The sequence below is a fragment of the Pygocentrus nattereri genome, chromosome 17 (genome assembly GCF_015220715.1).
Source record: "Pygocentrus nattereri isolate fPygNat1 chromosome 17, fPygNat1.pri, whole genome shotgun sequence".
Classification (NCBI taxonomy): domain Eukaryota; kingdom Metazoa; phylum Chordata; class Actinopteri; order Characiformes; family Serrasalmidae; genus Pygocentrus; species Pygocentrus nattereri.
Genome location: NC_051227.1, coordinates 29,104,166 through 29,127,036, shown reverse-complemented (window position 1 = coordinate 29,127,036; position 22,871 = coordinate 29,104,166). Strand labels below are relative to the sequence as shown.

The 22,871-nt window shown below is 39.8% G+C and overlaps 2 protein-coding genes across 2 annotated transcripts; both read left to right on the top strand.

Annotated features, from left to right (window-relative positions):
- Positions 1–7,509: 7,509 nt before the first annotated feature.
- Positions 7,510–8,457, top strand: LOC108440367 (olfactory receptor 52K1-like). The gene has a single exon (XM_017719208.1). It carries the CDS (start codon positions 7,510–7,512, stop codon positions 8,455–8,457), a length of 948 nt encoding a protein of 315 aa, XP_017574697.1.
- An 8,008-nt stretch (positions 8,458–16,465) lies between these two features.
- Positions 16,466–17,419, top strand: LOC108440368 (olfactory receptor 52K1-like). The gene has a single exon (XM_017719209.1). The coding sequence runs from the start codon at positions 16,472–16,474 to the stop codon at positions 17,417–17,419; it is 948 nt and encodes a 315-aa protein (XP_017574698.1). The 5' UTR covers positions 16,466–16,471.
- The last annotated feature ends 5,452 nt before the right edge of the window (positions 17,420–22,871 follow it).

Here is a 22,871-nt window from a genome sequence, read left to right as displayed (position 1 = left end):
CCTGACTGTGCAATGCTTAGGCGGGTCTGTAGTGAAACACCTTCTTCTCTAATATAACCTTTTATAATGAGCATAAAATACTGGACTATTAGAACATGAGTTAGCCATCTGGTGGAGGTTGCTTGCGTCACCCATATCGGGAAGTACCTGCGTGATTGTGTGGCCTGGCTAATGAAATGAAGTTAAATGAAGTTTAATGTCAGAATTTTTTATGTACCCTCATGTCATTAAGCATACCCCTGGGGGTATATGTACTGCAGTTTACGAACTGCTGCACTAACCTATAATCACCATACTATAAAGGACAACTGGATTGTAGTCCATCCATCCATCCATTCCATCCATTAGCTTCCGCTTCTCCGGGGTTCGGGTCGCGGGGGCAATGAGGCCCCTAAGCAATGAGGCCCAGACCTCCCTTTCCCCAGCCACTTTCACTAGCTCTCCAAGGGGGATTCCGAGGCGCTCCCAGGCCAGCTGGGCGATATAGTCACGCCAGCATGTCCTGGGTCTTCCCCGGGGTCTCCTCCCAGGTGGACTTGCCTGTGACACCTCCCGAGGGAGGCGTTCAGGAGGCATCCTAACCAGATGCCCGAACCACCTCAGCTGACTCCTCTCGATGTGAAGAAGCAGCGGCTCTACTCCGAGTCCCTCCCGGATGACAGAACTTCTCACCCTATCTCTAAGGGAGAGCCCAGACACCCTGCGGAGGAAACTCATTTCGGCCGCTTGTATTCGCGATCTTATTCTTTCGGTCATTACCCAAAGCTCATGACCATAGGTGAGGGTGGGAACGTAGATCGACCGGTAAATCGAGAGCCTTGCCTTATGGCTCAGCTCTTTCTTTATCACAACAGACCGGTAAAGAGCCCGCATCACTGCTGACCCAGCACCAATCCGCCTGTCAATCTCCCGCTCCCTTGTACCATCACTCGTGAACAAGACCCCGAGATACTTGAACTCCTCCACTTGAGGCAAGAGCCTATCCCCGACCCAGAGAGGGCTCTCCACCCTTTTCCGCCTGAGAACCATGGTCTCGGATTTGGAGGTACTGATTCTCATCCCAGCCGCTTCACACTCGGCTGCAAACCGATCCAGCGAAAGCTGAAGTTCGCGGCCTGATGTCCCCAATAGGACCACATCATCTGCAAACAGCAGCGATGTGACCCTGAGGTCACCAAACCGGACACCCTCCATCCCTTGACTGCGCCTAGAAATTCTATCCATAAAAATTATGAATAGAATCGGTGACAAAGGGCAGCCCTGACGGAGTCCAACTCTCACTGGGAACAAGTCTGACTTACTGCCGGCCATGCGAACCAAACTCCTGCTCTGTTTGTACAGGGCCTGAATGGCTCGTAGCAAAGAGCCATGTACCCTGTACTCCTGAAGCACCTCCCACAGAATACTCGGGGAACACAGTCGAATGCCTTCTCCAGATCCACAAAGCACATGTGGACTGGTTGGGCAAACTCCCATGAACCCTCCAGAATCCTGGAGAGGGTGAAAAGTTGGTCCAGTGTTCCACGACCAGGACGGAACCCGCACTGCTCCTCCTGGATCCGAAGTTCAACTATAAGCCGGACTCTCTTCTCCAGTACCCCTGCATAGACCTTGCCAGGGAGGCTGAGGAGTGTGATTCCCCTGTAGTTGGAACACACCCTCCGGTCCCCTTTTTTAAAAAGAGGCACCACCACCCCAGTCTGCCAATCCAGTGGCACCACCCCCGATGTCCACGCAATGTTGAAAAGGCGTGTCAGCCAAGACAGCCCCACAACATCCAGAGCCTTGAGGAACTCAGGGCGAATCTCATCCACCCCTGGAGCCTTGCCACCAAGGAGCTTCTTAACTACCTTAGCGACTTCGGCCTCAGTAATGGACAAGCCTATTCCCATGTCCCCAGACTCTGCCTCCTCACTGGAGAACGTGTCGGTGGGATTGAGAAGGTCCTCAAAGTATTCCTTCCACCGCCCAATGACGTCTTCAGTCGAAGTCAGCAGCACACCATCTCCACTATATACAGTGCTAGTGGCACACTGCTTTCCCCTTCTGAGTCGCCTGACGGTTTGCCAGAATCTTTTCGGAGCCGACTTAAAGTCACTTTCCAAGGCCTCACCAAACTCCTCCCATACACGGGTTTTTGCCTTGGCGACGACTGAAGCCGCAGATCGCTTTGCCTGTCGATACCTGCCAGCTGCCTCTGGTGTCCTACAGGCCAACCATACCCGGTAGGACTCCTTCTTCAGCTTGACGGCATCTCTCACCTGGGGTGTCCACCACCGGGTTCGAGGATTACCGCCCCGACAGGCACCAACTACCTTACGGCCACAGCTACAGTCAGCCGCTTCAACAATGGAGGAACGGAACATGGCCCATTCTGAGTCTATGTCCCCCACCTCCCCCGATATCTGGTCAAAGTTCTGACGGAGGTGTGAGTTGAAAATCAATCTGACAGGTTCTTCTGCCAGACGTTCCCAGCAAACCCTCACTATACGTTTGGGCTTGCCTGGTCTGACCGGCATCTTCCCCCACCACCTGAACCAACTCACCACCAGGTGGTGATCAGTTGACAGCTCAGCTCCTCTCTTTACCCGAGTGTCCAAAACACATGACCGCAAGTCCGATGACACGACTACAAAGTCAATCAATGAACTGCGGCCTAGGGTGTCCTGGTGCCATGTGCACTTATGGACATCCTTGTGTTCAAACATGGTGTTCGTGATGGACAAACTGTGGTTTGCACAGAAGTCCAAAAACTGAACACCACTCGGGTTCAGATCAGAGAGGCCATTCCTCCCAATCACACCCCTCCAGGTCTCACTGTCATTGCCCACGTGAGCGTTAAAGTCCCCCAGTAGGACAATAGAGTCTCCAGGAGGAGCACTTTCAAGCACCCTTTCCAAGGACTCTAAGAAGGCTGGGTACTCTGAACTGCTGTTCGGTGCATAAGCACAGACAGCAGTCAGGACCCGTTCCCCAACCCGAAGGCGTAGGGAAGCTACCCTCTCGTCCACCGGAGAAAACCCCAACATACAGGCACCGAGTCGAGGGGCTATGAGAAAGCCCACACCTGCCCGTCGCCTCTCACCATGGGCAACTCCAGAAAAGAATAAAGTCCAGCCCCTCTCAAGGAGATTGGACCCAGAGCCCAAGCTGTGTGTTGAGGTGAGCCCGACTATATCTAGCCGGTATCTCTCAACCTCGCGCACCAACTCAGGCTCCTTCCCCGCCAGTGAGGTAACGTTCCAAGTTCCAAAAGCCAGTTTCAGCAACCGAGGATCAGAACGCCAAGGCCCACGCCTTCGGACACTGCCCGATCCACAAAGCACCGAACCCCTGCTACTGCCCCTCCCATTGGTGGTGGGTCGATGGGAGGGGGGACTCATGTAAGTCCTTCGGGCTGGGCCCGGCCGGGCACCATGAGTAAATGCCCGGCCACCAGACGCTCGCTGGCGAGCCCCTCCTCCAGGCCTGGCTCCAGGGTGGGGCCCCGGTAACCCTGATCCGGGCAGGGTACACAAATCCTGTTCTTGTCTTCTCATAGGGGTTATTATGGATCACACTTTGTCTGACATGTCACCTAGGACCAGTTTGCCATGGGAGACCCTACCAGGAGCTTTTGCTCCAGACAATATAGCTCCTAGGATCATTCAAGCACGCAAACCCCTCCACCACGATAAGGTGGTGATCCATGGAGAGGAACTGGATTGTAGTGTCCAACCAAATTTAAGCTCTGCTGCAGCTGTGTTGCAGTCCACGTTTTGGTTCTGCAAGGCATGAGAGTAGCTTGTAGTAATATATAGATTAGGCTATGGGATCACATGTTACGTTAAATGCTAATACCACATATGAAAAATACAGTATTCAAACTAATACTCCTACTACTAATAATAAAGCCATTAGTATTTGTATTAATAATTGTAATACTCAGAAATTTTGTTATTATTAGGGTCCAAGCATGCCAGTGCGAAGGACCCTATTGTTTTTGTTAGAGTTTTTCTTATTCTTTTTCTCAGATAAAACAAATCGCCCAGACCAAACTGTAAGTCCTACAGACATGAAACTTGGTCAATAGGTAGTAGTCCTTCCTTTTACTCAGGCGCATGACATGAGCCCAATCAGTCTAAAGGTGGCGCTATTGCACACCACAATGCGTTTGGCCCTTTAACTCCTCCCCCAGATTTTTGACAGACAAGCCTCATTTTTTCCTGATTCCTTGGGTCCAACAAAAAAACTTTGTCATTTAGACCAACTTTGTCATTTAAACTCTGGCTACTTTTTAAAAGCTAATTAGCATAATGTACAAAAACTACTTTTGTAAACTAGTCCTACAATTTTGATTCAATTCTCAAAAAATTCAGCATAGCCTAAACCTCGATAATTATCCAGCATATTTAAAAATTTTTAAACAATATGGCTGCCATATGCAAATGAATCCTTCTGGAAAAATCTAAATAATTCTTATTTAATTGAAAAATCTAGAACTCAAGAATCCTTTGCCCAAAAATGTTTTAACTTGACAGGCTTATTCATAATGAGACTCTGAGGTAGCATATAAATTTTTGTGTGCGTAAGTCATTAGGAGGTGCTGTAAATGTTTAATATGCTTAAATCCTATCAAGTTGAAATTTTGCAAGTACCATCTACTAGTAAGACTCAAAGTGAAGCTTTAAGGACAATTCACCATTTGACAGGCTTATCATTGGCTAATTCTCATGATACTTGACAGCTATCTCTATCTCACCACCTTCTAACAACCTGTGAAGTTTCAAAACATTTGGCCACTGGGAGGCGCTATTCTAGAAAATCAAGTATATCTTGTATAAATTTTCATTTTTGGTCAAATAACGTAGATGACCTCATGCAGTGCAGTGTTCCAAACCATTTTGTCATCATAAGTGTTTTAAAAAAAACACACACAAAGTTTTTTACAATTGTTTGAAAGTCACACTTTTCAAACTAGTCCGTGGAATTTTAAGCTAAATTCTCATAACTGGTTTAGAAATACTCTGTTGCCTCTCTAGGTTAATAATTATCCAGCACAATTTAAATTTTTTGCTGATTGTGGTCTTCCTCCAGCACTTAATCATTGCAGCCATGACACTGCTAGCTTAAATTGCTATAGCTCATCAGTCTTTTGTCCGATCATCTCAACATGTTAAGTATGTCTATAAATTGAGACTCTAATGTGGTTTGCAAAATTTGATCCTGATTGGCCCATAGGGGACGCTTTAGCATTCAAAAGCATTTAAAATCCTTGAAAATGTTATTACAATGATACTGCAAAGTCTACAGATAAATACGAGATGTCCTTTGATTCAGTTCACTGATCAAAACAACTTTGTAATTACATGTTATGTCATAAATTGGACTCCTTCTCTGGTATTTTGAATTTTTCATTTAAAGACTACAGCTTATTATACCAAGGTCAAAAGGTCAATCTGAATAAAACTCGGTGAACATCTTTGATGGAGGTCCTTGATCAAATTTCATAACATATCGAGACATTTGGACCAATTCTGACCCACTTTCACTGAGGTCCTTTTTGCTGAATGAGTGCATTAGGTCTCATTATGTCATGTTTATCAAAGCCTTTAACAGAGAGAAACAAAATACTTTGCAAATGCAACAAAGACAAAAAGTTTACCATCACTCATGTATTCCTTCAAACCTTTGTAGATCAGCAAATGTAAACATGTATTAGGTTTAAAAGCCCCTGCTCATTGTTCTTTAGAAATGAAGGCCTGTTAATAAAGTCAGACTTCTTTTCAGCCTCTCTGCCTATATTTTTTATTGTTGTTATAGAAACTTGTTACAATGACAAGCCTCTAGTACTACTTTTACATGTGTTTTTGTAGATTTTTGATTGTGGATTTTGTAGAGCATTGGATGTTTAAGGACAGATATAAATGCTGAAAATGACTGTATATGTTTGGTAATTCAGTAGTTACTGGGTCCGTACGTCTTTTTTCAGGCTCGGTGATCTAGAAGCTACCAGAGATATGAGTGCATATGAGTGTTATTTAAAAAAAAAATACAGTGAATGTACATTTATATTTGTTAGATTTTAAATTCAGAACATGAAAATATGCAGAAGGGTAAGCTTTTGCTGATTTTACTTGTCAATACAATAAAAAATTATTAAATGATATTTTAATTTAGGCAAAAATAGTTTCTACAAAGACAAATAAATTCTGTGAGAAAAGTCTACATTTACTCCTTTGGCTACTTTGAAGTGGCTGTTTTGTGATGCTTTATGCATTTGGCATGCACTCTCTACTTGCTGATACGGAGTCTATTACCAAACTGAGCAACATACTTAGTACTAAGGAGTTGCAGTGTAAATGCGTGTAGTGAGTTGCACTGCAGTGTTTGTATATATGTGTACACATACATACGTGATTTTATATACACACACACACACACACACACACACACATATATATATATATATATATATATATATATACATATACATATACACACACACACACATATATACACAGAGAACTATTTAATAAAAGACTGCTTTTAAACTACTGGGTTGTTCTGTGCTGGTCCAGATTCATGAGATCAACTACAGTTTCTTTTTGCATTTGTTGTGCCGCTAAATCTGAACCAGAAAATGTCCAAGAAAACTACACAAACAAGTGGCTAACTGTTAACAGGCTACAAATCATGCACACACCACCCACCACAAAACACATTTTATTTCGCCTGTCACTCCAACTCCAGTCTCTTTGTGTGATCTCATCATTTTTATCTTCTAAATGGGTGTTATTTGAACGTTAGTGAAATAGCCTGTACTGCAGTGGATTTCACCTGTAGCTGGATAACTAGCTACATTAGCATTGGCACCGCCCGGCAGGGCTGAGTTGTCTTTAAGTGTCCATGTTGAAACACCACTGGAATGGTGCTCAGAACCGTTCGGCCCTGCAGTGGAAAAGGGGCCGAAGTTTGACCCTCCTATATTAGCCCAGTATACAGATAACTGCTGCACTGTCTAAGTGAAATGGAGCCTTTCATAGTTTTGGCCTTGTGTACCAAAGTTTTTGAAAGAAACCTTTATGTGAAACAGCCTCACAGAAAGTGTATTATTTAGTCAGTCGATACACCGACTTTTTTCTTTTTTTTTTAGTTTTTGTTTTTGTTTTACAATTACTTTTCGGTGCCCATAAAATCATGGGGCATAGGAAGAACCGCTGCTTGGTGAATGGTAAATTGTTTTGATAGAGACTCACGGGAACACAACAGATTATATTTCAAGCAAGAGAAGCTTGAAAAGCTTTCATTCAGCATTGTGGAGTTTAAGGATGAGCTTCCCTCTGTCCCACTGCCATCATTGCTATTGTTCATTGAATATCTTAAGACCCAAGACCTTGAATTACATGTAATTAACTTTTTATGCTTCTGTGTTTTATCCGTTTTTATCTATTTAGCTGGACTTGTCTGTGTTTTTCATGGATGTCTGCTAGAGTATGGGTTAAATGTATGTGACAGAAAGCTGAAAATATGCAGGACGCTTTTGTGCACAACATTTCTTTCACAGAGTTCAAACTGATTGGCTTTCATAATTTGGGAGAATGGAGACCTCTGCTATTTATTCCTTATTTTCTAATGTTTTTTTTGTCTATTGTAGCAAACTCTATGCTGTTGTATGTAATAATATCTAACAGGGCTTTGCACTCTCCTATGTTTGTACTGATTGGTCTTATGGCAGTTGTGGACTTGTGTGGACCAGTGCTGTTTGTACCACACATGTTGCTCAGCTTTTTATTTGGCTGGAATGGGATTTCTCTGCTGGGTTGTTTAATACAAATGCTTTTCATTCATTATTCTGGATCTTGTCAATGTACAATATTGTTATGTATGGCACTGGATCGTTACTTTGCTATATGCAGACCACTGTTTTATCACAAGCATATGGAAATCACCAACTTTTTGAAGTACATTATACTGCCTTTAATCAAAAATGGGGTCCTAATTACCACTGTAGTCTGTCTGGCTGGGAGACTGTCTTACTGTGCAACAGATGTGATAGATCACTGTTTTTGTGAGCACATGGCGTTGGTTCAGTTGGCATGTGGAGACATTTCTATAAACAACTTGATAGGACTTATGACTGTTTTCCTAGTACCAGCTGTAGATTTTATTTTAATTACTGTGTCTTACATAATTATATTTGTCTCTGTTCTGAAATCTGGCAAGGCTCATTTGAAGGCTATGAATACTTGTATTACTCATATAATCGTCATTGCATTTACTACACTTTTTGCCTTAATGGCATTTATGTCTTATAGAATAAGAAATAATTTCTCTCAAAGCAGCCATGTGTTTCTGAGTACAATGTACTTACTTTTTCCAAGCTGCTGCAACCCAATCATTTATGGACTGAGAACAAAAGAAATAAGAAATCATGTTCTGAAATTAATAAAACATCTAAAAATCATACCCTTGTAATATATGTTTTATAGCACTGTAATTAGAAATGTTATGTTAATGTAAATATTTTGAAAATGTCTAGATTTTCACAAAAAAGCCTGTCTTTTGTTACCTGAGCAATAGCCATATAAAAGCGATGTAATATTAAGTAATTTAGCAATTAGGTAATAAGTTTTGAGCTGTCTGACTTAGTGCAATGCTAGTAATGTAATAAATAGGGCAGGAGGCCATTTTACTAAAACAAGTTTGCTCTGTACAGAACAATAAATTACTCTGAGTTAATTTACTTGAATTTCTTGATTGGGGTGGCTCGAATGTCCATAAAGTGTGATCAATGCTAGTATATTGTGAGGTCAGCAAGGATGACCAAGCAGCATCTTGAACATAAATGCATTTTATTGACTGCTGGTGCACTTAAATGATTAATTATGAATTGGCTATGAATAGTGAAATGCAACATTCAGTCATTGTTTTGAAACTTTTATAATAATAATTATAAAAGGCTTCAGAACTTGATGGTAGGTCTTAGACAGGATTGATGAAAAGAGACAAGATGGTGTGACAAGTTCATCATGGGAAACAGATGGTAGAGATAGATTTAGTTATTATAATTCATAATATATATTTATCATTTATTGAATGGAAGAGGAGCTCCAAGCATGGTCTTTCTTTCAACCTTTAGCTATTTTATAACTCCTTCCTGCTATTTTGGACCAGGTCTTCAACATATGGTTGTAGTATGAGTAGGCCTGGGTGATAGGGTGATGAAATTGGATATAATTGTTGATGGCCAAGTAAGCTGATAGTGATGTGTTGGGATAGTTGGGTTGGGATAGTGTAGTGGTTAACACCTCTGCCTTCTACACTGTAGACGGGGTTCAATCCCCACCAGGGCAAACACCCTACACTATACCAGTAAGAGTCCCTGGGCAAGACTCCTAACACCACCTTGGCCTGCCTGTGTAAAATGATCAAATTGTAAGTCGCTCTGGATAAGAGCGTCAGCCAAATGCTAATGATATTCCCCTCATCACAAGTCTTATTACCACATAATCTGTTTGTCTAACCTCTCTTACACATAGAATAATTCATTCAGATATTAAGAGTATTATTATATCTGATCACACTCTAAGCAACATGACCTTTCTAGCAGATTATCAACCCCCCCACCCAGATGGTGCTTTAATGCTGCTTTACTCAGTGAAAGAATTTCTAGACTACTTTAACCAGGAATGGACAGCCTTTATTGAAATGAACAAACATCCTGACATTACAGCATGCACATTTTGGGAAAACACAAAAGTTGTGATGAAAAAATAATTTCATAATTTTTCTAATAAAAAAAAAGAAAAAAAAAAGAAGACCCAGCAAAAGAACAAATGCTACAGAATAAGGTGTATAATACAAACTTAGTAATTCATGTAGTAAATGACAATGTACCACACAAGAAGACTGAACAGGCCATCAGGGCATGCTTGGACAACAGCGATGTGAATTTGGAAATGAAACTGGTAAAAATTTAGCAAATCAATTAAAACAGGAAATGGAGAAATCAATAATTACAGAAATCTCAGATCCTTCCAGTAAGATCATTCAGGACCCCTTAGCTATTAATGATATATTAAGGTTTTTTTAAAAAAACATTTAATCTCTATCAGAAGAAATTGGTGCATTCTTCAGCAGTTTCTCCCTGCCTAAATTATCTACATCCATATCAGAATCAACACAGGCCTCTTTTCTGACCATACCTTATCATATGATTTTTGATCTTATCTCACAAAATCACACAACATAAGTAAAGCTCGGAGGAAGCCTGTGTGATTTGGGGAGTCCTAACAAGATAATGGAATTGAATACGTTTAAATTGGGGAGAACTTTGGGGAAAAAAATTAAAAAGGGAGGGAGAGATGAAATGAGTTTGAGCCTGAGAAAGAAGAACGTCAGAGGAATGAAAATGGTAGAGATGTGCAATGCAGCATCACTGTTCACAATACAAAATATGCTAATCAACATCTATAGTAGCTTAGTCACTCTTGTGCTGTCCATTTTGCAATAAGAATGATAAAGAAGAAGTACCTTTTTTCAACTCTGTATAAATTTGGGTTTGGGAACAAATTTATCTCTTGGATGAAATTGTTATATACTTCCCCCCGTGCTAGTGTCCACACTAATGATATTCGCTCTGATTATTTCTCGTTGTCGTGTGGAACAAGACAAGGATGCCCTTTGTCTCCTTTATTGTTTGCCATTGCTATAGAACCTTTGTCGATTGCCTTGAAATCTCTTTCATCTTTCCAGGGGATATCTCGTGCGGGTATCGAATTGAAATTATCATTATACGCTGACAACTTGTTGCTGTACGTGACTGATCCAGCGAGCTCCCTTCCTCCAATTTTATCGCTTTTGAAGAGGTTTGGCTCATTTTCAGGTTATAAAGTGAACGTACAGAAAAGTGAATGTTTCCCAGTGAATTCACTTGCGTTATCACTCAATCAGTCTGCTGTTCCCTTTCAATTTGCTTTGACTGGGTTCAAATATTTAGCAATTCATGTATCTTGCACTTTGTCCTCTCTCTTTCATTCTAATTTTTCTTCTTTAATTAATAAACTTAAACAGGACTTACAGAGATGGAAATCTCTTCCTCTATCACTGATCGCTAAAATAAATGTTATAAAAATGATTATGTCCAAATTTCTTTTCTTGTTTCAAGCTATTCCTTTATTCTTGCCGAAAAAGTTCTTTAATTAATCTGGATCAGCTTATTACCTCATTTATATGGGATGGGAAGGTTCCTAGAGTGAGAAAATTACTATTAGAGAGATTTAAATTTGATGGGGGGGGCTGGCTCTTCCTAATTTTTCTAATCTCCTTCTTTATCGATGCCTATACTGGAAAATCATCTATTTCCCCCTGCTGTGACATGGCATGAGAGAGGTATCAGATCTTTTCGTGACCTTTATAAGGATGGTACTTTTTACAGTTTTGCTCAGTTAGCTGCAGATTTTAATTTACCTCGTTATCTCGTTTGTTTAGATATTTACAATTCAGACACTGTGTCTCATCCCTTTTTCCAAATTATACATGTCTTCCCATCACACAATCATGGGATGACCTTTTGACTTGGAACCCCTTTCAGAAATCTATAATATCTAAGATTTACTCTCATATCATGGCTTTAGATAAGCACTCTCTTACTAAAATTAAAAGTGCTTGGGAACATGAGCTAGGTACTACTTTCACAGAGCAATGGTGGGACAACGCCATAGTAACACCACAAAGTACGCTCAAGTTCGTTTTTTGCAAGACTTCAGTTGATTCATTTCAAGGTATTACATAGAACCCATCTATCCAAGTCTCAGCTATCCAGATATTATCCGAATGCTGTCAATGATCAATGTGATAAATGTGATGCTGCTCCATGTATCTTAAGTCACATGTTCTTTTTCTGTCCTTCTTTACATAAATTTTGGTCTCAATATTTTAAGATTATGACAAAGGTTTTAGGAATCAACATTAATAAAAACCCTTTCATTGCAATATTTGGATTTTCCACTAATTTACCTTTGCTCGACAGAGCTCAGTCGGATGTTATAGCATTTACGTCTCTATTGGCAAGACGCCGCATATTGCTACTATGGAAGTCTTCAAAACCCCCTTCCATTTCAATGTGGCTCCGGGATGTCATACATTTTTTTAGTATGGAAAAGATAAGGTCCACCTTGAAAGGCAATACTAAAACATTTTATCCCAAATGGAATCCTTTTTATATATATTTTAATTAACTTCAGGTTGTGCCAGCTGACTGAGGGGATTGAATTTTTTTGTTTTGTTTTTTTTTAATTGTTTTCTTTTGAGTCTGATAGTGTGTGTGTGTGTGTGTGTGTCTGTGTACATCTTTTTGTGGAAAATAAGCAAGGGGAAAAAAAGAGGAAGCTTTTGAATGTGTGGAACTACTAGATATGTCTGTTTTGCTTTTATTCCTCAATAAAAAAAAAAAAAGAATGTTAAAGAAGAGTGTGTTAAAAGCATGTGCATTTGTTTACCCTTGTCATATATTTTTTTAGAACCCTCTGAAAAAGTAGATATAAAATCAAGACATAAAATAAATACAAGAATGGATCACATGGAGCAGACATGGAGTGGGTTTCTCTGATGTGCGAGCGAGGAATAAGCAAGGAGCAGCATTATTTTACCCCCAGTGGAGTTGAGACAGAGTGGTATAATTTGCTCATGGGTCAGTGGTCATTGGTCACAGGTCAGCCAGAGGTGCAATGAGGATGAGACTCGTGGGTGTGAGTGCTTTGAAGCCTTGCAAAGCGCCAAAGCTCGAGACTGAGGCTGCCAGGTGGGAAGAGCTGAGACCGAATAGTTATGTTGTGTGAAACTTGGCATGTCAGCCAGCTTTATATGTCAGGGGGGGATGACTGGGCAGAAGAAGCAGGCAGACAGCTGAAGAGACGGCAGGTGTGAGTCAAATTCTGCAATGAGAGGATGCAGAAGAGCTTCATTTAAAGTCTCAGTAAAGAGAAGAGGTCCATTAAAGGCCATAATGCTCCTGTTAATAAAAACATCTTTTGTAGTATCATTTTAGCAGCCATGTGTACCAATCAGCTCTACAATCAGGGTTTATTAAACCCATGGCAAAAAAGTTATTGATTTTAGAGAGAATCAAAACCACATGCAAATCAAAAGCAACAGTCCAAACTCAGAATTCATTGCTCACATTCTAGACCAGAAAGCACAAGGTCAGAACCAGAGGAACTATACATGAGACAATGCTCAGAATTGTGGAACATAACCAAGCAAATTCACAATGAGTGTGTGCAGACATCTTAAGTAGTTTGCAAAATATCATCTGATTAGGTACAGGTGTGACCTAGAGGCTCAGTGCTGAGGTGAGAGAGACCTCTGTTGGCACAGAGGGAAACTGGTGGCTGCAGACGTGACACAGTGTGTTGTGATAACAAGCTTCTACAACCTAGTCAGTTAGGGACTAAGGATAAAAGAAATACAGCATAATATTCTGAATTTATTTAAGCATATAAAGCATATCCTTGCAGTCCATGGTATAGATAGTTGCACTATGTATCTTACAATGAACATTCAAGAAAATTTTAAAAAGTGTAATACATCTAATACATTAAGTTGTGTAATACTCTGAGTAATAGCTATATAAAAACAATGTAATATAAAGTAATCTAGTGATAAGGCAATAAACACTGGGCTGTATCTGACTTCCCAGAGCTTTGGTAGGCCAGTTTACAAAATCATGATTGAAAAACAGAGCAATTTATTGCTCTTTACAGAAAATAAATTGCTCTTTAAGTTGAATGTTTGGGTTCCGGTGACTGGAAATCAATACATGGTCCGAAAAGTATGAACAATGCTAAAATATATTTATCCATGTCACTAGTGGAGCATGTGACATTATTATTATTATTATTAGTAGTAGTAGTAGTAGTAGTAGTAGTATTACCACTAATTAACTACTAACCTACTAGTAGTAGTATCATTACTATTGTTAGTACTGAATTATAAATGTATTGATCAGCTGCCCCACCAGAGAAGACAAAACACTGCACACAGCCAAGGAAGAGGCTCGTAGAAGTGGTGACCATGATGCTGTCACGATTGGCCCCTCCCAGTCCGGTCCATGTGCGTTTTGTTTTGGTTTAAGTCCTGCCCCTTGTTTGGTGACTCCTCCCCTGATTGTTTTCACCTGACCCTCGTTATCCCTGTGTATTTAAGCCCTGTGTTTGCCTCTTGTGTTTGCCGGTGTTTGTTTGTTTGATGTCTCGGTCTCTGTTTGTTGTTTGATTCTGGTTTGTCATGTCTGTCCCCCGATCTGTCTGTATTGGCTATTCGGCCCTGGACCGTTTTGACCATGACCCTGGATTTGCCATTAATAAAAGTCGCTTACCTCTGCACATGCGTCTGCCTCATCGCCCGCGTTACAGATGCAAACAAAAGGGCAAAGTATGCATTGAATAAAGCAGCAGTTCTCTTTTATACCCAATCATGTTACTGACCTGTTGCCAATTAATCAAATTAGTTATGAGATGTTCCACAAAGATTTTTTTATTTTGTAACATTACACAGTTTTACCAGTATTTTGTTACACCTGTCCTGACTTTTTTTGGAAACGTTGCTGCCATCAAATTCAAACTGGGCATATTTTCTTCAGAAACAACAACATTTCTTAGTATTAACATTTGATATGTTGTCTTTGTGCCATTTTTAAATTAAATGTATGATTTACATCATTGCATTCTGTTTTTTATTTGCGTTTTGCACAACTTTCTTGGAAACAGTGTTCTAGATAAACTTGCTACTGGATCCATAGCTTCAAATCTAACCGGAAGCAGTGTGTCAGGTTGGGTGACCAGGTTTCTCTTTCCTGCATGACTCTCTACATCAGTGACTGCACTTCTGACAGTGACTCTGTTAAACTTCTTAAGTTTGATGATGACACTTGTCATGGTCAGTCTCGTTTTAAACTATGACTAGTCCATGGACCGGGAGGAAGTAACTTGGCTGGAGTCAGTGCAGAGCTAATGATCTAATTAAACACAGGAAAACTGTGGAGATGAGCTCTGCCTCCACTGGAAGTACACTGATATGCAGTCAGCAGAGCAGAGTGCAAGAAATTTCCGTACAACACCCCACACCCAGCGCTGCAGTCACAAAGAAGGCCCAGTAGAGCTTGTTTTTCCTGTGACGGCTTAAGAAGCTTGGGCTGCCTCAAGCAGTGCTGATCCAGTTCTATGCCATAGTAGAAACCGTCATCACATCTTCCGTCTCTCTGCTTCGGCTCTTTGTCTTTGCACATCAAGCACAAGCTACAACAAACAGTGTGATGTGCAGTGAAAAGTCATCGGCTGTCAGCCCATCGTCCTCCTAAACAATCTTTATGCTTTAAAGTGTGGCAAATTGCAACATACAGCAATTCATATGAAACATATGATTACGGTATAATTTTTATTACAAGACAGTCGATCTGGGCATTAGGCTGATGTAAATAGATTTTGTCGATGATGCACAAGCAACCTGATTGCAATGTATAAAAGGTGCTAATTGCCATTTTGATAAAAGAAGTGAGAGATTTGGAGAAGACTAATTTACCATTAAACAGCTTGAAAAACACTTTGGGAAACTCAACTGGGCTTCATATTTAAGAAGTATGCAGGGTCGTACACTTCTCAGATTAAATTTTTTTTTAATAGAATATATTGTGCTAATTATTTTTCGATATCTGCCAGGCATACAGGACAGGTGGCAGTACTTATTTTGGCCTCTATATAAAAAGACTGAATATCAACTAAGAGTAGAGGTCCATAAAAGCCCATACCATTCTTTTTAAGAATGGTGCTATCAGTTTTATGAAACTTGAAATAAATGAGGTGGATTTGACTCTGCAAGAAAAGAAATAGCATCTGTTTTCCTCACGGGGATCTGCTGAATGAGCATCTGACCCTTCTGCATTAACTCAATTGTCCATATATTCTGTTTAAAGACAGGTACAAGTACATAACACTAATAGTAATTAATCATTTCACACACACACACGCACACATATAAAATAGCTATGTAAAAAATATGTTCTTCAGTTGAATCATTTCTTTTCTTAGTTATTTTTCTTGCAAGGAAAGTGACCACTGTTGAGTAGATGGTAAATGTTTGTGGATTAGCTCCTCGTGGGAACACAACAGGCTTTATTTAGACCTAGAGACAGTTGATAAGCCTTCATTAAACATTTAAGTTTAAGATCAAGCTTCCATCTTCTCCACTGCCATCGCCAGCTATTGTTCATCAAAGATTTTGATCATTATTTTGTATTGCATATGATGATTTTTATCCCTCTGTTTTATCAATCTTTTATCTGTGCAGCTGACACGGTCTGGGATATTCATGCCTTTTTATATATGTATATTTTTAAATGAATGACAAAGCAATTAAAAATCAACTAAGTACTGTTTTGAATACTGTATTTGAATTTGTGTAGAATAATGTCTGTACCAAGAAGGTGAGAAACATGCTAGACATTTTTGTGCAGAACATTTCTTTCACAGAGTTTAAACTGAATGGCTTTTATGCTTTAGGAGAATGGAGACCTCTGCTATTCATTCCGTATTTTCTAATGTTTTTGTTGTCTATTGTAGCAAACTGTATGCTGTTGTATGTAGTAATATCTAACAGGGCTCTGCACTCTCCTATGTTTGTACTGATTGGTCTTATGGCAGTTGTGGACTTGGGTGGACCAGTGCTGTTTGTACCACACATGTTGCTCAGCTTGTTATTTGGCTGGAATGGGATTTCTCTGCTGGGTTGTTTAATACAAATGTTTTTCATTCATTATAATGAATCATGCCAGTCCACATTATTGTTATGTATGGCACTGGATCGTTACTTTGCTATCTGCAGACCACTATTTTATCACAAGCATATAGAAGTCTCCAATTTTTTAAAGTTCATTATAGTGCCTTTAATCAGAAATGGGGTCCTGATTACCACAATTGTTTGTCTGGCTGGAAAACGGTTTTACTGTGCAACAAATGTGATAGATCACTGTTTCTGTGAGCACATGGCGTTGGTTCACTTGGCATGTGGAGACATTTCTATTAACAGCTTGGTAGGACTTTTAACTGCTTTCCTAATACTGACTGTAGATTTTCTTTTCATTGCTGTGTCTTATGTAATAATTTTAATCTCTGTTCTGAAATCTGGCAAGACCAATTTGAAGGCTATGAATACTTGTGTTACTCATATCATTGTCATTACATTTACTATAGCCTTCGCCTTGATTGCATTTTTGTCCTACAGAATAAGGAATGATTTCTCTCCAAGCAGCCGTGTGTTTCTGAGTACAATGTACTTACTTTTTCCAAGCTGCTGCAACCCAATCATTTATGGCCTGAGAACCAAAGAAATAAGACACCATTTTCTGCAATTAATAAAACGTGTAAGGATCATACCCTTGTAACTTGTAATGGAATATAGCACTCTGTTTGCTAAAATGAACATTTTGAAAATGTTGATTTGAGTTTTTGTTATGAAAGGAAACTATGCAGGCTAATTGCTGTATAAAGCAATGTGACTTTGTGGAACCTCTGCAGTTAAATATTAAGTGAAACCTATGCTAATTTTTATTAAAACTAGGATTTAGAAAGCAAATTTGCTCTGTGCAAAAAATCTTCCTGATTAGGATTGCCTGAAATCATAGTGTAGTCCATGAAATATGAAGAAGAATCTGTAATACTATTACTGTTATGCTTAAGTTTGAATTATTATTATGACAGTCATGCTACACTCAGCAAGCATTAAGAAGTGTTTAAGTTGTCTTATGCCTAGATCAGACTACCTAAGAGAATAATTTAAGTTGAAGTAGCCATTTTGGAGTCTACATGAAAGGGAGTGAATCTCAGGCTAGAGCAGAGATTCATAAAAGGCCAGAACATGCCTACTTTAAGGACCGTGGTGTCTTATGCTATCAGGTGGATTTGACTCTACAGGAAAGTAGTTGAAGCTATTTCCTTTACTGATAACGATGAAATGAACAATTGACTCTACATTTCTACATTTGCCTAACTGCTAAACTAATCGATATAATGAAAGTGAATAACACAGTGAAATTCATTCTTTAGTAGTGTTCAGCTTGTGTACCAAATGTTTTGAAAGAAATACAAAACAAATAATAAATTAAACAACAGTTATCTAACTGGCCCCTATGAAACTCAATCATAATTTAATAGTTTTATGCTGTTAATAATTATGTAGTTACATATTGCTGTCGTTGAAACATTTTTGTTTTGTACTTTTTTAACAGATATGCTGGACAGTAGGCATATGCATTAATAAATTATGCATTGATAAATTCTTCCATTTCAAGTATTAATCCTTTCTTGTGATGTAAAATGAATAATCAGTTGTTTTTAGCATGAAACCAAATCAATAATAGTTTGTTAATTCTTATTACTCATTTAATATAGTCACTTGATGGTCCGAACTCATAGCTAATAAATTGTGCTTGATAACTTGATTTATTTATTTATTATCTTCACACAATTCATAATTATAATGAGTTATCATAATTGTCTACATATTGTTTTAAATGATGTAATTTATTGTCATGACAGTTTGTGATAAATGGTTGCATAACACTGATTATTAAATGCTGTCCTTTTCTTCTTTAGCTCAGAAAACTTAATGTCTACACATTGTTTCCTTTCTTATCCCTTACAGTGAGTCCTTCAGTACAGAGCCATGACAAAGAACGTTTGCTGCTATTTTCCATTTCTAACATCTGACTGAAATGTGTTGCTCAGGCCACCACTTGTTCTTCCAGGCAGTGGCATATCTAGGATTTTCAGAAGGCTTAGAGTGACATTTGTTTTCAACACAAAATTGGCCCCATTCATTGAAAATCAAAACAGGATTGGTTGGTTCCACTGTTAGTTCCTAAATGTCATTGGTTAATGTGACATGTTAGGCCTTCAGTCCAGGTTGTGAAGATCTAACCAGTGAGAGAGTTCGCTTGACTGTATCTATTTAGATACCACAGAGAAAAAAAAATGACTAGGCAGTTTTCTGTTGGGCATTTCAGAATTTAACACTTCTGTTTCCAATCAAGTGTAATGAAATGAAATACTACTACAACACTTGCAGAATTTAAATTCAACAAGCATGATGATGTTATCAGAAATAATAATGAATGAATGAAATTACATTTTCTTTTGTTTTGCAGAAATCATTGGGTCTTCATTAAAGGATTATCCTTTCATTTATTTGCAACTCTAATTCCAGGAACTGTCACTGTGCAAAATATAAAAAAAGAATGCAATGATGTACAAATCATTTAAAATAATAGTAGTAGTAATAGTAGTAATAGTGGTAGAAGTAAAATAGTACAAATTTCTTATGCTGAAACTAAGAAAACTGTATTGTTTTTTTGAAAAATGTATGCTCATTCTGCATTGAATTTTGGTACCATGTTTCAAAAAAGAAAAAGAACATGTCCTGCAGTATTGCATCAGCTCTTCTAACATCATTGTGCAAGCATTTGGGAGTCAAAGAGACCAATTGTTGTACTTTTGAAAGTAAAATGTTTGCCCGTTTTTGCTTGATATGGGATTTTAGCTGCTCAACAGTTTGGGTCCCCTTTGTTTTATTTTGCATTTCATAATGTGCAAAATGTTTTCAATGGGTGACAGATCTGGACTGCAGACAGGCCATTTAACATCCATACTGCAGAACCAAGCTGTTGTAATATGTGTAGAAAGTGGTTTGACATTGTCTTGCTGAAATAAGCAAGGCCTTCCTTGAAAAAGATGTCATCTGGATGATAGCATATGTTGCTCCAAAACCTGTAAATGTCATTCAGCATGAATGGTGCTTTCACAATTGTGTCACCCATGCCTTGTACACTAGTGCAACCCCATACAGTCATGGATGCTGCCGTTTGAATAGTGTGTTAATAACAAGCCGGACAGTCCCTCTCCTCTTTAGCCTGAACGATGCAGTGTCTGTGCGTGATTTCCAGAAAGAATTTAAAATATTCTTTGGTCAAAACACAGGACACTTCTCCACTTCACCGTAGTCCACCTTAAATAAGCTTGGGCCTAGAGAAGGTGATTGCATTTTTGAATCTTGATTCTATATTGTTTTTTCTTTGCATGGTAGGGTTTTAAGTTGCATTTGTGGATGCAACGACAAACTGTGCAGTGCTTTTCAGAAGTGTTCCTGAACCCATGGAGTGATTTACACAACAAAATTGTGTCTGGTTTTAATGCCATGCTGCCTAAAGGCCCAAAGATCATGGGCACCCAGTATAGGTTTTAGAGATTTTAGATATTTCTCTGAATTCTTATATTATGTACTGTAGGTGATAATCTCCAAATTCTTTAGTTTATGTTAAGAAACATTATTCAATTCTTGAATTGTTGCACTATTTGCTCACTCTTTCACACAGTAGTGAATTCCCATATTTAATGAAAGAGATTTGGACTGATCAGGGCACATCATTTTGTCATGAACACTACACAAGCTATACAAATTATTGGGAATCAAATCAAATCATACTAAAGTTTACTATCTCCAAATGGATGGACTGGTCAAATAGTTTAGCAAGACCCTTAAGAATATGATTTAAAGTTTGTTCACGAAGATGCTAGAAACTGGGAGTGCCAGCTAGAACCCCTGTTGTTTGCTGTGCAAGAGGTCCCACAAGCCTCCATGGGATTTTTCCCATTTGAATTATTATACAGATGACAGCCTCGTGGTGTTCTTGACATCATTCATAAAAGTTGGGAGAAGAGATCTTCAAACAGCAAAAATGAAATTCAGTATGTTCTTGAACTGAGGGCAACACTCCACATGCTAAAGCACTTAACTCCAGAGAATTTGTTCCAGGCAAAAGCTGTGCATGCAGCAGGGGCACCCAACTATGTGAGTTTACACCAGTGGAAAAAGTTCTTGTATTACTCCCCACTTTGAGCTCTGCAAGTAGCAAGGACCATTTGAGGTGACAGGAGGGTGAGGGAAGTCGACTATGAGGCGAAATGATTAGATAGAGGCGATGCACTGCAAATACACTGCTTCAGTCTCTTAAAACCATGAAAGAATGTGGTCACTGTGGCTTGGGCGATGTTAATTCCAGAGAAAATTTTCTGATATACTTTAACCTCTACTTCACCATACTCACCTCATAGACTACCACATTGAGACTCCTTGCACCCATCCATACCACCTACCCAGAAGTGTGATTGGGGAAGACATTAGGTCCATGCTCAAGATGGATGCAATCGAGGAGTCACACAATGACTGGAGCAGCCCCTTGGTGCTTGTGCCCAAGCTTGATGGGACTGTTCGTTTCTGTGTTGACTATAGAAAAGTCAATGCAGTATCTAAATTTGCTGCTTATCCAATTCCATGTATTGGTGAATTGCTTGATTGGTTAGGTTCTGTTAGGTTCGGTTAGGTTCTGCTTTAACCAAGGGGTACTAGCAGATCCCCTTTACTCCAGTATCTAGAGCGTAAACAGCTTTCCCTACTTCATTTGGTTTACACCAATTTGTCACACTCCAATTTGGGTTGATTGGAGCACCAGCTACCTTTCAATGACTGATGGATTGAATGTTCTGCCCTCATGGCACATATGCCACTACCTACTTGGAAGATATTATCATATATAGTGGTGACTATTAGCGGCATATGCAGCATTTGAGAGTCATCCTAAATTCCTTGAGCAGAGCTAGTCTCACAGCCATCCCAAAGAAGTGCGCTGTTGGACATGTGGAGGTATCGCATCTAGGCTTCAACTTGGGTCAATGGGCAGGTATGTCCCCACTCTTAATAAGAGTGCTGCAATTGCCCCCTGCCCAAGACTCAAGGGACTCAAGATCCTGGGGCTGACTGGCTACTATCATAGGTTTGTTCCTAACTATTTGGACGTCACCAGCCTGCTGACTGATCTCACTAAAAAAGGAGCATGAGAGCTGGTCCTGTGGATAGAGTGGTGCCAACAAGCAAGGGAGGGGTGCGTGGGAGTTGGGCACTGGCCAGATGGGTGCCTGGCCTGAGTCAGGCAGTGTGGGTATGTTGCAGGCAGAGGGGCATAATCTAGCATCACTTGCTGGACTGAGAGTAGGGCAGAGGAAAGCGGTGGGTATTTAGGCTATGTTTTTGACCTGTGTGTGGAAGAAACTTTATTAAAGTAACTGCTACCTATTGCTGCCATGTCCTTTCTCTCCCTTATCACATCCAGCAAACATTACATTGGTGTCAAAACCCAGGAACTGGTACAGGTTTTGGGTGCTGACTGGATGTGTGCCTGGCCTGAGTTGTGTGGTTACATTCCCAAAAAAGGCTACAGTCCAGGGGAGAGTGTGGGGATATACAGTAGTATACAGAAATCAGATTTAATTCAAGGACATCCACAGTCATACACAACAGTATACAATGGACACAAATATTTACAAAACATCAAGACAACAAACACTAGGACGTTGAATAACTGGTCCAGCCTGGGAGAGAAACAGACAGGCACCAAAGAAAAGAAAATAACAAAAGAACTACACTAGCTTGTTTTTTTGTATCTTGTCTAACAAAATAAAAGAGCTGACTGCTACTCTAAGCTAAACTAGACCAAAAGTACAGGGGGTGGTACCCGCCTCTAAACTAGTGTGTCTAGACACTTAGACTACCTACATGTGGCAGTGTAAGTGTGCGCACGTCCTAAACTGTTCTTCCTCCCAGCAGGAAACCAGCTCAAACATAGTGGGAAGAATGGGGAGAGAGTAACAACAACCAATACCAAAAGGTTAACAATGACAACAACAATACATATAACGATAACGTACATATAACAGCAAAGAGCTAAACTGGGACACAACGACTAACCAGGGATATCTAATCGAGCATCACAGCGTGAACACAAC

What these genes read in the sequence shown, in the direction of transcription:
- LOC108440367 (XM_017719208.1), top strand. Translation starts at nt 7,510, where the DNA reads ATGCAGGACGCTTTTGTGCACAACATTTCTTTCACAGAGTTCAAACTG.
- LOC108440368 (XM_017719209.1), top strand. Translation starts at nt 16,472, where the DNA reads ATGCTAGACATTTTTGTGCAGAACATTTCTTTCACAGAGTTTAAACTG.